General features: G+C 39.7%; 2 protein-coding genes across 4 annotated transcripts in view; one reads left to right on the plus strand and one right to left on the minus strand.

Annotated features, from left to right (window-relative positions):
- On the plus strand, window positions 1-6,784 carry primpol (primase and polymerase (DNA-directed)). Its single transcript, XM_040024114.1, has 14 exons — window positions 1-376; window positions 1,348-1,632; window positions 1,714-1,808; window positions 1,911-2,049; window positions 2,846-2,993; window positions 3,077-3,158; window positions 3,252-3,361; window positions 3,471-3,633; window positions 3,722-3,819; window positions 3,989-4,075; window positions 4,281-4,389; window positions 4,473-4,549; window positions 4,636-4,682; window positions 4,758-6,784. Exons 2-14 carry the CDS (start codon window positions 1,459-1,461, stop codon window positions 4,992-4,994), a joined length of 1,566 nt encoding a protein of 521 aa, XP_039880048.1. The 5' UTR covers window positions 1-376; window positions 1,348-1,458; the 3' UTR covers window positions 4,995-6,784.
- acsl1a (acyl-CoA synthetase long chain family member 1a) overlaps window positions 5,429-11,997 on the minus strand; it is an 18,997-nt gene continuing 12,428 nt past the window's right edge. For 2 of the 3 annotated variants that reach the window (XM_040024111.1, XM_040024112.1), the window contains exons 8-21: window positions 11,625-11,657; window positions 11,362-11,413; window positions 11,177-11,250; window positions 10,380-10,457; window positions 9,850-9,984; window positions 9,613-9,747; window positions 9,285-9,380; window positions 9,124-9,196; window positions 8,944-9,032; window positions 7,807-7,923; window positions 7,575-7,718; window positions 7,362-7,463; window positions 7,196-7,267; window positions 5,429-6,730 (exon numbers count right to left, since the gene is read on the minus strand). In XM_040024111.1, coding sequence (XP_039880045.1) covers window positions 6,590-6,730; window positions 7,196-7,267; window positions 7,362-7,463; window positions 7,575-7,718; window positions 7,807-7,923; window positions 8,944-9,032; window positions 9,124-9,196; window positions 9,285-9,380; window positions 9,613-9,747; window positions 9,850-9,984; window positions 10,380-10,457; window positions 11,177-11,250; window positions 11,362-11,413; window positions 11,625-11,657 — 1,341 coding nt within the window. In that variant the 3' untranslated portion in view covers window positions 5,429-6,589. Of the gene's footprint in view, window positions 6,731-7,195; window positions 7,268-7,361; window positions 7,464-7,574; window positions 7,719-7,806; window positions 7,924-8,943; window positions 9,033-9,123; window positions 9,197-9,284; window positions 9,381-9,612; window positions 9,748-9,849; window positions 9,985-10,379; window positions 10,458-10,507; window positions 10,586-11,176; window positions 11,251-11,361; window positions 11,414-11,624; window positions 11,658-11,997 lie in introns of all 3 variants that reach the window. The other variant, XM_040024113.1, reaches the window with a different exon arrangement.

Below are 11,997 nucleotides of genomic sequence, written 5' to 3' on the forward strand. Positions count from 1 at the left end.
TACCTTTATATTACGTATGAAATGCTGTAATATAGTTCAAATCAAGACTTTTATTTTGTTAAAACGCAGTTTTAATCCAGGAAGTGTAAATCCTGTGCTGTTGGTGTTTACGGTACTGACAGTACTTAATATTAAGGGCTTTTGTATGTATAAACACTTCAGACTTTAAAAAAACGAACTGTGAAGGTCAGAAAAACTGCTGTTTTCTGGCTGCCAACAGCTGTCTACGGTCTTGTAACCGGAAACAGTCTCAATTCCGGTTCCCGACGCGCCAAAAACGAAAAACAAGACGTGATGTTCCGCACGTCTGTTTACAGCTGTAGTAACCACTCATCTTGACCGAGTGACGAGAGACTAGGTGGACATAAACACAACGGTAAAACAATTTAATTAACTCCTTAAACCTTAGTGACCTTTAGCATTATCTCACTTCAAAGTTAATGCGAGCTAACTTACAGTTACATTAGCTCTGTTTCACTGTTGTTCACTTAGACCGTCTAAGTGAACAGTCTGTGCCTGTGGACAAATAGGTAGTACAGTAGATAGATTACAGTGGCTGAAGAAGTATTTACGAGTACTTTACAAGTACTCATACTTGGAAAATACAACATTACATGTAAAAAAAAAAAAAAAAGAACAAAAAACTTGACATTTCAGAAACAGATTTTTGACTTTTTAGAGTAAAATGACTCACATATCATGCAGATGTGCAGCAGGATATAATTGTTATTACTGTATAATATATTTGCCCAATTTTAAATACTGCAAAGGCTCAGCTACCAGATTTGAAGAAAAGTACACAAGCTGGTCACAGTTAGATCTGAAACACTCGGGTGTCATGAATATTATAATAAATATAAAAAAGCTATTTTATGTTTTTTCCGCGGACACACACCCTTTCACTTGGGAGCTGTCCATGTGGATGCAATCTGAGTGTTCCAGGTCTTTATTGAATTGATAATCAGATAAAAGCAGCACAAAAAAGGTCAGAGCCTGATAACAGTTAAAAAATATAAAAAATAGAAGGCATACAATGGCAGAAGGTGTCTAATCTGACTTTGTCTTATGTCTTCGACAGATGTTTTTTTGAGGACGTTGTAAATTGTAATCGATCTGGAAAATACTGAGCAGAGAGAACGAGTCAAAACTGATACTCGTGTTTTCAAATTTGTACTTCAGTACAGTAACTGAATATGTGGACTGTGTCTCATCTTTACTTACCTGCTGTGGCGACGCCTTGTAGCTTGTCAGCTTTTATATACCCAGCATGGAGTTGCCAGTTTATAAGTTCACAGGGTATAGGTTACAGTATTCTTAAACTGTATCTAATCAATATGCCATATGTAGTTTTTATTTCAGGTTGAAGAATGACAGGATAACTAAAGATCATTGAGTGAAACTGTCCTTGAGTGAGAATAACAGAGAATTTGCTAATTGGAGGTTAATACGGACTTGAAGATGAGTAAGTGGGGGGATCGACTGAAGAAAGTTGAGGAGCTCGCTCAGTCGTTCCAGAAAAATCCTCTGACGACACCTTACAAGCCTCGACTGTGGCCCTGCCAGCCTTCGTCTGTTTGGAAACTCTTCCCTCGTCAATCCATGGCTATCAGCTTCGCTCAGAGCTGCAAAGAGGTACACAAGACCTTCTACTTTAATGTTTCCATACTGTATGTGGAGGGAAAGTTGCTGAATTTTGTGCCTTTCATTCTCAAGGCTGTGCATGTTTTTGCACTTGAAAAAGAAAAGGAGTCCATGGGTCAAAGGATTTACCTGGTTACCAGTTACAGTGAGCTGTGGTTTTACTACAGGTAATATTAATATATATCAGTTACTACTCGCTTCAGATGCAGCTCCTTTTGTGTTCAGTAACAAAATTGATGTTCAGCTGTTGATTCTGGTTATTTTTCCAGGACTTACACCCAGTCTTTGATGCACTGTTATGAGGTGATACCAGAGGGAGCTGTCTGTAAGCTCTACTTGGACTTGGAGTTCCACAAACCTTCAAACAAAGGATCTGATGGGAAAACTATGGTGTCTTTGCTTATCCAGGTGGGGTCCATTTTTCTGTTTTACTACTTCCTGTTCAAAGGAGTTTAATAAAGCAGCTTGATTCACACACTTTTAGACATAAATTATGAATGGATTTAGATAGACTGTAGTATTTTCATAGTGAGCCTTGAAATGACTGCTGTTGTTGTCAACTGGAAATATATACAAATAAACCTGATTTGAAATTCTTGAAGTAGTAGTTTATTTTACCGCTAATAATGAAATGATAATGAAAATGAACTTGTGAAAAGAAATGGTTATAACTTGTTTCTGGACCCTGACGTCTGACTAGTGAGAAACATTTATACAGCACAAAGTCCACAACAGGTGGGGCCCTGCGTATAATGTGAATAAAAACAGAATGCAAAGATTTGCAAATCTCTTTGACCCACATTTTATTCACAGTTAAGCACAGAAAAACTATGAAGTGCCTAAACTAAGAAAATGTACAATTTTAAGAAAAATAATAGCTCATTTTGTATTTGATGGCAACATGTCTTAAAAAAGTGGGGCAAGGCATCCCGTCTTTTTTTAAACAACAGTCTGCAAATGCCTGGGAACTGAAAAGGCTAGCTGCTGGACTTCTGGGAGATAAATTTTGTCCCATTGAAAAAGGTCTGGACTGCACCTAGACTCTTCTACTATGAAGCCATGCTGCTTTAATAGATGCAGTATGTGATTTAGCATCATTCAGCATCCATCTAATTCAAACTGAGCTAATGTTTTCCATGAAATAGTAAAAGTCCTTGTCTAAACATTTGATATGTTTACCCCTCTCTGCTTTGTGTGGTGACAGTACGTCTGTGACAAGTTATTGGAAGTTTATGGGATTGAATGCTCTGCGAAAAATGTCCTCAATCTCGACTCCAGCACTGAGGAGAAATTCAGCAGACATCTCATCTTCTGTCTTCAACAAGCAGCTTTCAAAGACAACATTCATGTTGGTATGTTCAGCCCTACATGGAAAACATCAGCCTGTTAATACCTGCTTAATAGTCATATATTCCATCTGATTGGGATTTTGTAGGGAGGTTCATTCATGCAATTCTTCAGCCTGTCCTGAACAAACCCAAAAATGGAAGCCACCTTGATAATGGAGTGGAAACACGGTTTGTTCTCCCAGACCTGTAAAAACTGCATGTTTTTATTTCTATGTGCTCAGTGTTTAAGGTTAAAATTTTGCACTTATTCGCCCTGAGTAGAACTCAAGCAGCAAGTCCAGAGATGAAGAGGCGTAAAGAGGAAGGGAGAGACCTCAGCTTCCTCCAGGTGAAAAACAAAGATGGTCGAGACTCTCTCTTTGTGGATCTTGGTAAGGGAAATCAGATTTTTAAAAATTATTATGTCCTTTTTTTATGTATAAAGATATGCATTTACACAATTTCCCTTCACGTACCGTGGCTTTTTATTTCAACACACAGGTGTCTATACAAAGAACAGAAATTTCCGCCTGTACAAGTCGTCTAAAGCGGGGAAGAATGCTGCGTTCACTGTGGCAGAAGATAACCAGTGTATTGCCAAACCTGAGAAGGGAACTTCTTTGGAGGAAAGCATTTTCTTGGCCTCCTTAGTGTGTAACGTGAGGTACACTGGGCACAAACAGCTCAGATTCCTGTGTGCTGTGATCTTTTTTTAAAAAGTGCCACACATAATCTCTCCTCCCGTGTATCAGCTTCACAGGTCAGAGGATTCTTACATGGGATGTCCCAGAATCAAGTGAGCCCAAAATCTCCCCCTCTAAGTCCCAACAAGGGTCGGATTCAGACTCAGGTAATGCTGAAGCGAGACCAGAGTTTTTCTTAATCTTCTGCATATACATATGTGAAGTATTCCTGCATGTAGTCAGTTTATGGCATAAATGTTATTGTTGGTTTCACCTCAAAAACCTCAGTGTGAAATGATTTGATTCGTGAAACTTTTTCCCATATATTACCGACAGGTGCACTTTCTGGCTTCCTGTCATCCCCTCACCAAGAAGTGGACAACTTTGTATTAACGGTGGTTAGAAAGGATGGGATACAAGGAAGTAAGTATTATGCAGTGAAAACATTTGCTCGTAAAATGTTTCAGTCTGTAGAGTTCATCTATCCTAAAATTGTGGTTTTCTGATGTGACATCCAGCCGAGTGAAACATTTAGATATTACCGTTTTTTTTTCTTCCTGAAAAGAAAAGTGTGGCAGCTCACATCGATCGTCCTACCTGACGTTTATGATCTCATAAATTTCGACAGGCTTAAGACGATGGAACTACTTTGCCGCAGAGCAACTTCTCGTTTATGACATCGCCAAATACCGCTGGTGTGAAAACGTGGGGCGGTTTCACAAAAGCAACAACATCATGTGAGTGCAGTTTGTTTCCTTCATCTTCTGAAGATGGTCGAGTGTTCTTCCGCTTTCTGATTTGGCTCTGTCACCCTCTGCAGGATCGTTGTGGATCTGAAAGAGGAAGTGTGGTACCAGAAGTGCCACGATCCTGAATGCAGGAACTTCAGGTCCTCGAGTATGTCACGATCCGAAAGAGCTGTAGTTGAAATAATTCAAGGAAACATGATCTGACTGTGAGGTAACATCATGTCCCTGTTACAGGTTACCCGCTGCCACAAGAGATCTGTATCAGCTACGTCTTGACGCTGGTTAGTTCATTTATTTTAACAGTGTTTTAGCTTTAACATGCATCAGTCGGTAATCACGTCTTCTGTTTCTTACAGGATGAGGAGGACCAGGTGTACCTCATGGACGATGCTGGCAACATTGAAAGCAGCCAGAAACATAAACCCATGGGCCCACAGAGCACAACTCACACAGAGGAGGAGAAATCTGATGTGTGGGGAGATGAACGGGACGATCGGGACTATTTGGAGAGTCTAGACGATTTTGAAGAGAAGAGTGAAGAGATCTCAGACCAGCTCTTGCTCAGTTGTATGGCAGATTTTGATTCCCAGTAGAGCATGAGATTTGTGTGCTTTTGCAGTATTGCATAAAAGACGCTGGCAGCACTTTAAACGTTGTGAAAACATGTAATAAATACTTTATTACACGCACCGTGGAGACGCCCCTGGTTTGTACATAGCTGCAAGTGTTGGTGCTTCTGCTCAAGTGGAGATCCTTGACTGCCTGCTCAAGTTTAAACTGAACATGAACTGTAACATTGAATGCAGCAGAGCAGCAGCTGTGCTGCATTCAAAGGAGCCAGCTGAGATGGTTTGGGTATGTGATCAGATCAGTACCGCAGACCACACTAGATTAAATTTTTGACCAAGTTTCTGTTTGACATCACCATCTCCAGGCTGCCTTCACTGCTCCTGCTAATTTTATAAACACTCCCTGGAAGTACCTGGACAGAACCCACACAAATACCACACCGAATGGTAGCATGGAGGACCTTTTTGCTATGAGGTGACAGTGCTAACAACTGCACGACCACGTTGTGTTTATTTGGTACATTTGACAGATACACTTTCCATTATAGCACAAAACTGGACCTTTCTCCCTTTTTGAGATCACAAGTCATTAAAAACCAACTAAACAGTACAGCTTGTGCTGTTAAGAGGTCTTTGACACGATTGGATATACATCACGATCATTCATCAGTCAGAAAACCGGCATTCACAAAAAACAAACAAACTTTTTTTCAAATGGCTGAAATGAAGACTGCTGATTTTGCAAAAGACATGGAAACTGTTTGAATCACTTGACTTCTTAAAGCTCAACGATAAAAATCAGTGTTACTATTTTTACCCCAAATACTTGCAGAATATACAAACGATGGTTGTGCAGCTTCATTCCTCAGCTTTTGGCAATGCAATGTCAGGCATTTAGAAAGCAACAGTGAATATGTTACATGCAACATTTAAAAATAACACCAAAAACAAAAGCCCAAAATCTGTGAACCAACATGATTTTCAGTAGGCTGTTAACCAAAAACCTCATCAAAGTCCTTCAGCCGGCAGCACTGAGAAACATGGGAATGCAGGGAAGCTACAGAGTATCTGGCATGGTACCCTGTACACAAATTTTCCAGCAGATACACTATTTACAAAAAGATGATATTAAATATCTCCTTAAATAGATAACCAAAGCATGAAATGTCATGGCATATAAATAGTTAATATCTGTCACTGTTGTAGAAGTATTTTCAAAGATTTTCTCTTGTTGCTCTCACGAATAAAACTAGCAGAAATGTTTTCAGGATTCACCTTTCTGACCGTGAAGTTGTCATACATAAAAGCAGAAGTCAAACTTCCTCTGTGCCATTTTAACCCTTATTCTTGGATAAACTACACAAGAAACTTGGTGCGGGTTCTGCGGATCTCTTTGCCAGTTAGCCAGTGTTAGCTGGGATAATGGATCTGTGTGATTATTGATCAAAGTGGGGATAAAATGCACTTTTAAAATTCATTATCCAATTATCCTGAAAGCTTTTTCCCCATATAACTGTTAAGATTGTCACTTGCAGAGAAAGTGAGACTGATTCCCTCAGCACACGGTTTGGTTCTGGCTGTCTCTGAACGGCTTCCCTATAATACTCCTTGAACTTGGCTTACATCTTAATTTTGGCATAGAGTTCATCGATCTGTTCTCTGAAGTGGCTCCGAAGCTCAGTCCTCTTGGCTTTCAGGGTTGGAGTCAGCAGACCGTTCTGGACAGAGAACATCTCGGGATGTAACACAATGTCCCTCACCTGCAGAGGGAAAAAAAAAAAAGAAATGACAGAGCAAACATTGACTTAAGTATTGCTGCAAATAATTTTTAAGGATGCATATATTGTAAAATTCTGGGTCTCTGAAGTGTAAATCTTGCACTGAAACCAGAAAGAGACTCACTCGTGCTTTTTCATGTAAAAAAAACAACAACAAAAAAAACATACATTCATGTATGTCTGCGGAAATTATTTTAATTATTAAATACTAAATAACTGCACAATATATTCAAAGCACAGATGAGAGATTAGCACAGTCACAGTGACATGTTTGGATCTTTCAAAATAAAACCAAAGTGATTGTGCACCATTAATTTCCTGGCAATATTTTCCTTGAGTGGAAAAACTAAAATTATTTTCCAAATATACTTCAGTGGACATTCAGTTCAAATGAAGTCTGTTTGTGGGAAGCACTGGCTGCGCTTGAAGTTACACAGGACCAGTCACCTGTTCAAAAGACTTGAGTCCTGTTTCTTTGCCCAAATTCAAGATGTCCTCCAGAATTGCCTTCTTCACATCCTAAAAGCAAAAGCAAAAAAAAAGGTCAGAAGATGTTACACAGGCATACAGAGTGAGAGTCCATGTTCAGATTGCTGATAGTAATAAATCGGACCTTGTTGTCACACAGCTCAGAGTAAGAGCCTTCAAACCCTTTTTTCTTGGCCCAAATAGGTAAGAAGTCAGGATCGGGCACCACTATCCCCACCAGGCATGCCTTTAAAACACAACATGGACCAGATGAGAATCAAATGCTTCAAACAGACTATTTGTGTAGATTTAAAAAAAAAAAAAGAAAAGAAACAAAAGTCTGAGATTTAAGCCTTACCTGTAAGCTGTCACCATGAACAAACACCTGGGCCACGGGGTCGCTGCGAACATAGATGGTTTCAATTTTCTCCGGGGCGATGTACTCTCCCTGTGCCAGCTTAAAAATGTGTTTCTTTCTGTCAATAACCTTCAGAGTGCCATTCTGCAGGGAACCACAAGAGCAATGTAAGTTTAGGTTTATGCACAGTGATCATCACCATTCACATCACCACTCAGCCCGTTTTACTCACAGGAAGCCATTTCCCAATGTCACCAGTGTGCAGCCATCCATCCTTATCAATAGCCTCAGCTGTTCTGTCAGGATCTTTCAGGTATCCCTGGAATACATTTGGTCCTTTGACGCACACCTACAACAACCGAGATTATAAATAAGAAGCTGTTTGGTTTGTTGTTCTTGTTTTTATATCAACCCCGCTACATTTTGTTTTTACAAATAGTTTCTCGCTCACGTCCCCGTTTGAAGCCAACATTGATTTCAAATGTTAAAGGACAGCCTCTCCTTTAAAGGGTTTCCTTTTGTTGTATCTAAGGCAAGCTTCTAATTATGTGGTAGAATATTGAATTAAAAATTTATGAGGATAATGTAAACCTCAGGACACTGAGGCTAGTTTCAAAATAATACAATTTCCATGTTAGTTTTATAGAAGAAATGTGTCACTTAAATACATATTGTGGTTCTTTAATATGTTTATAATAGTTTTGCATTTAAATTCTGTGTCATGTTTTTGTTTCTTTTTCTTTTAAAAAAAAAAAAAAAAAAAAAAAAATCTGGATCCTGTTGCACAAAGTTCATGTTATTAAAACAATAAATTCAGTTTTGGCCTCTAGAAATCTGCTCACAGCCATGTACCAAGAAAAAAAGACGAGCTTCAGCTGTCAGACAGGTGGGCTCACATTTGACTTTAGCAAAACAAGTGCAAGTCATCACCCCTCCACCACCATGCTGACACCTGGTATGAAGTGTTTGTGCTGATATGCTGTGTGTGGCTTTGCCCAAACATGAAGCTGTGCATTGTGAGCAAACAGTTTGTTCTCACGACTTGTTCAGATGCAACTTTGCAAACCCGACATGTTCTTTTTAAAGGAAAGGAGAAGAGGCTTGGTCTTGGCAACCCTTCTAAAACAAGCCGAGCCTGTTCAGTTTTTTTTTTTTTTTTTTTTTTTAAATTATGCTGTGTGTCACAGAGGTGCTCACACCCTTCTGATGATCAGTTAACCAAGTGCATTTGTATATCACCACCTGGCTGCTCTTAATTCCTATAGAAGCAGTAAGCAGTACTTTTTTTCTACAGGGATGTATAGTTGTGTGAAAACTGACTGTAAGTCTCCGTAATGGCCGTATGCATTCGACGAATCCTATTCCTCACCTCTCCCTCTCCATTGGCTGCCAGATAATTCATTTCTGCCACATCCACCAGTTTAACAGCATTGCAGGGCAGAGGAGGCCCAACGTGACCTGATGACAGAGCAGTCATAGTGTCGTTTCATTCTTACAAGCATCACTGTGTCTACAAATTGAAAAATTTAGTGAAAGTCTTATATTTTACCTGCTGACCAGTCCCCAGGCATCGACATGGTACAGCCAGCTGTGCATTCAGTCTGACCGTAACCTTCATAAAACTGTGGAAAACGTTTACGTTATTAATGATATTCATAAACAAAGTATTAAAAAAAAATTACAGATGAGATGACTGTGAATGTGGCTCACCTGACAGCCGAGAGCAGCTCTCAGGAAAGTCAGGATGGTCGGGGATACCGGGGCTGCTCCTGTAATCATGAGTCTCACGCGGCCGCCGAGGCTCGCCTACAGTGCAAAACAAACATGAAAGCTCCAAAATGTCAACTCAAAACTAATTTATTATGCATCACAAAAACCGCTGAAGGTTCATTTAACAAAATAATTTTGACGAAAAGGTCAAATGTGTGGGCGTGTTTATCCATTTTGTGTCTTTGTTCCTCTTTAGTGTACGTGCTCTTTGAAAGATTGTTAGGCGGCACGTAACATCTCCAAGTGCTTTTAAGTGTTTCGTGTTTACCTGCACTTTCTTGAAGATGAGTGTGTCCCACATGCTGTCTTTTCGGACCACTCCATTTTTAAGCTCCGCCTCTTTCCTTCTGAAGGCAAAATCAAGCAGCCATCTTTTCAGTGGCGTGTTGGCTTGACCAAAAACCTGCAGAGCAATGAGAAATATCCAAATCGTGTTTCGTGCAAAGCAGCAGACCAGAGAAACGGCACTTCTGACCACAAAAGCACATAAACAGCATAAACTGACCTTGTCAAACATGCGGTTGAGGAGGCGGGGGACAACAGGGAAAACTGTTGGCTGGAGTGTTTTCAGATCATCCATCAAGAGTCGAATGTCCCCTTGGAAGTAGCCGATTCGAGCCCCGTGGACGAGTACGACACACTGATGGAGGGGAAAAGATGCTGCTCATTCCAACTTTGACAAATTAAAAATGATATTTTGACCACACGAGGGCACTAATGCTGCATTTAAACACACTAAGGCGGGGGTGTCACATGTAAGGCACAAGGGCCAGAATCGGTCTGCCAAAGACTCTAATCTGACCTACTGGACAACTGTGGAAAACATGAAGGAGTGCACAAATTTTAAACCTTTAACTATATAAATCACACTGCTGATAAAACTCAAAAACACATGTATCAAATACTATACGCTAGGCATTAAGGGGTCTCACATCTCATGTCTCACAAACATTATACTGTCAGTCCTTCTCTGCTGACTCCTAAATATTACCTCCACTAATAAATTCATTGTGCATCTTAAGGTAAGCAACATACCTCCACAACCCTCTCAAACATGTGAGCTAGAGGGAGATAGGATACGTGAATGTCATTGGCGTTCAGCATGCAGTTTACCTGCAGAGGAACACACAAAACACATGCAGGTGAAGCACTCTGTACTTTACCTCCACTACACGCTCAAACATATGGGCCAAAGGCAGGAAGGAGATGAGCACATCTTTACTTGTGGGCTTCAGTGTTTCCTAGACGACGGACGACACCACACAGGACGGGACAGACGAGGGAGCAAGACAGACGGACAGAGGAAAATACAAAGAGGAATCAAGGAGAGGCAACAGGGGCCAGACAGGGATATTAGAGCCATGAGTCAGCTTCATGTTTTTTTTCCATCTGACGTAGAAAAAAAAACGTATGAGAACAAAAGAAAATGTTTGATTGAACTGTGCCGAATCAGCTTCTACAAAGATGGATGAAGATTTTGGCTTTTTTATTACATTTAGCAAATAAATTCAATGACATGGTTTGTTTTTCTATAATCTACCTTTACATTTGTTATACAACAGCTTGTGTACTTCAAAACGCCATTTAACTTAATTAAGAACTGAGACTTTATGCTTCTTTTCTTTATCAGGTGTTGCCTTTCTGTCTCATCTTTGATGTTCATTTATCGCATCTTTAAAGGAGTACATGAAAAAAAAGAGGATACATGATTTCTTACAGTCTGATGACAACCTGAAGGCGACCCAGAGCCTCTGTGTTATTATTGTTTGGAAAGGTTTCAGTGAGATCAACCAATTGAAAATATTAGAGTGCCGGTGGGTGGGTTTGTTTACCTTGGTCAATTTAATGAAAGCGCCAGTGTTGCAGATTACGTTTTCATGAGAAATCATTGCACCTTTTGGGTATCCTGAAAGTAAAGTTTAAGCAAAACAAACACAATAAAAAACAATTATGATGATATATAACATAAAAACATAACATTTCTGAAATGTTAACGCAATAACAACCCCGTACTCACCTGTTGTTCCAGAGGTAAAGCAGATCAGAGCCTGGTCATTTGGTTTGGGAGGCTGTAATCACAGAGCAACACTGATACGTCTATTACATTTAAAATACTTTTTTTTAAGATGGAGACCAGTTGATCAAGCAAATTCATCGAAGTTTCACCAATGACTCTCACTGGAGTAATTTAGTCTAAAAGAAGAGCCTTTTAAAAAAAAAAAAAAAAAAAACTCATGTTGTCAGTAGATCAGATAAAGATGGCGTGCTGTTCCTACTCACCACTGGTTGCTTGAGGTTAGCTTTACCCAAGGCCTGGAAACAAAAATGTATAAAAATTAGTACATCTGCAGGAAGTCCCGATAAGGGTCTGATTTCTACTTAGCTCGAACACAGCTGGATGGTTTCAAAAACACAAACAGGCTGAAATATTCGAACCAGAGTCGCCTTCACAGTCATTTTTACATGCATGCAACAAAATTACAGTTCTATTCAACAGTGTCTTGATGCATGCTTAATCATCCCGGTAAGGCATTACTCAGTCTCAGCTGACTGCAGGTTTCTTCAATCTTATAAACAGTATATTTGCATAATGACTGAAAATAGCACCACTGTTGAATAATCGGCTGTGAGGTCAGTTTCTTGATCAATAATA

This window comes from Simochromis diagramma, unplaced genomic scaffold (genome assembly GCF_900408965.1).
Source record: "Simochromis diagramma unplaced genomic scaffold, fSimDia1.1 OVJJ01000302.1, whole genome shotgun sequence".
Taxonomy (NCBI): domain Eukaryota; kingdom Metazoa; phylum Chordata; class Actinopteri; order Cichliformes; family Cichlidae; genus Simochromis; species Simochromis diagramma.

What these genes read in the sequence shown, in the direction of transcription:
- primpol (XM_040024114.1), top strand. Translation starts at nt 1,459, where the DNA reads ATGAGTAAGTGGGGGGATCGACTGAAGAAAGTTGAGGAGCTCGCTCAG. An exon ending in TCGCTCAGAGCTGCAAAGAG is followed by an intron (nt 1,633 to 1,713) that starts GTACACAAGACC and finishes TTCATTCTCAAG; the next exon opens with GCTGTGCATGTTTTTGCACT. An exon ending in AAAGGATGGGATACAAGGAA is followed by an intron (nt 4,076 to 4,280) that starts GTAAGTATTATG and finishes AAATTTCGACAG; the next exon opens with GCTTAAGACGATGGAACTAC.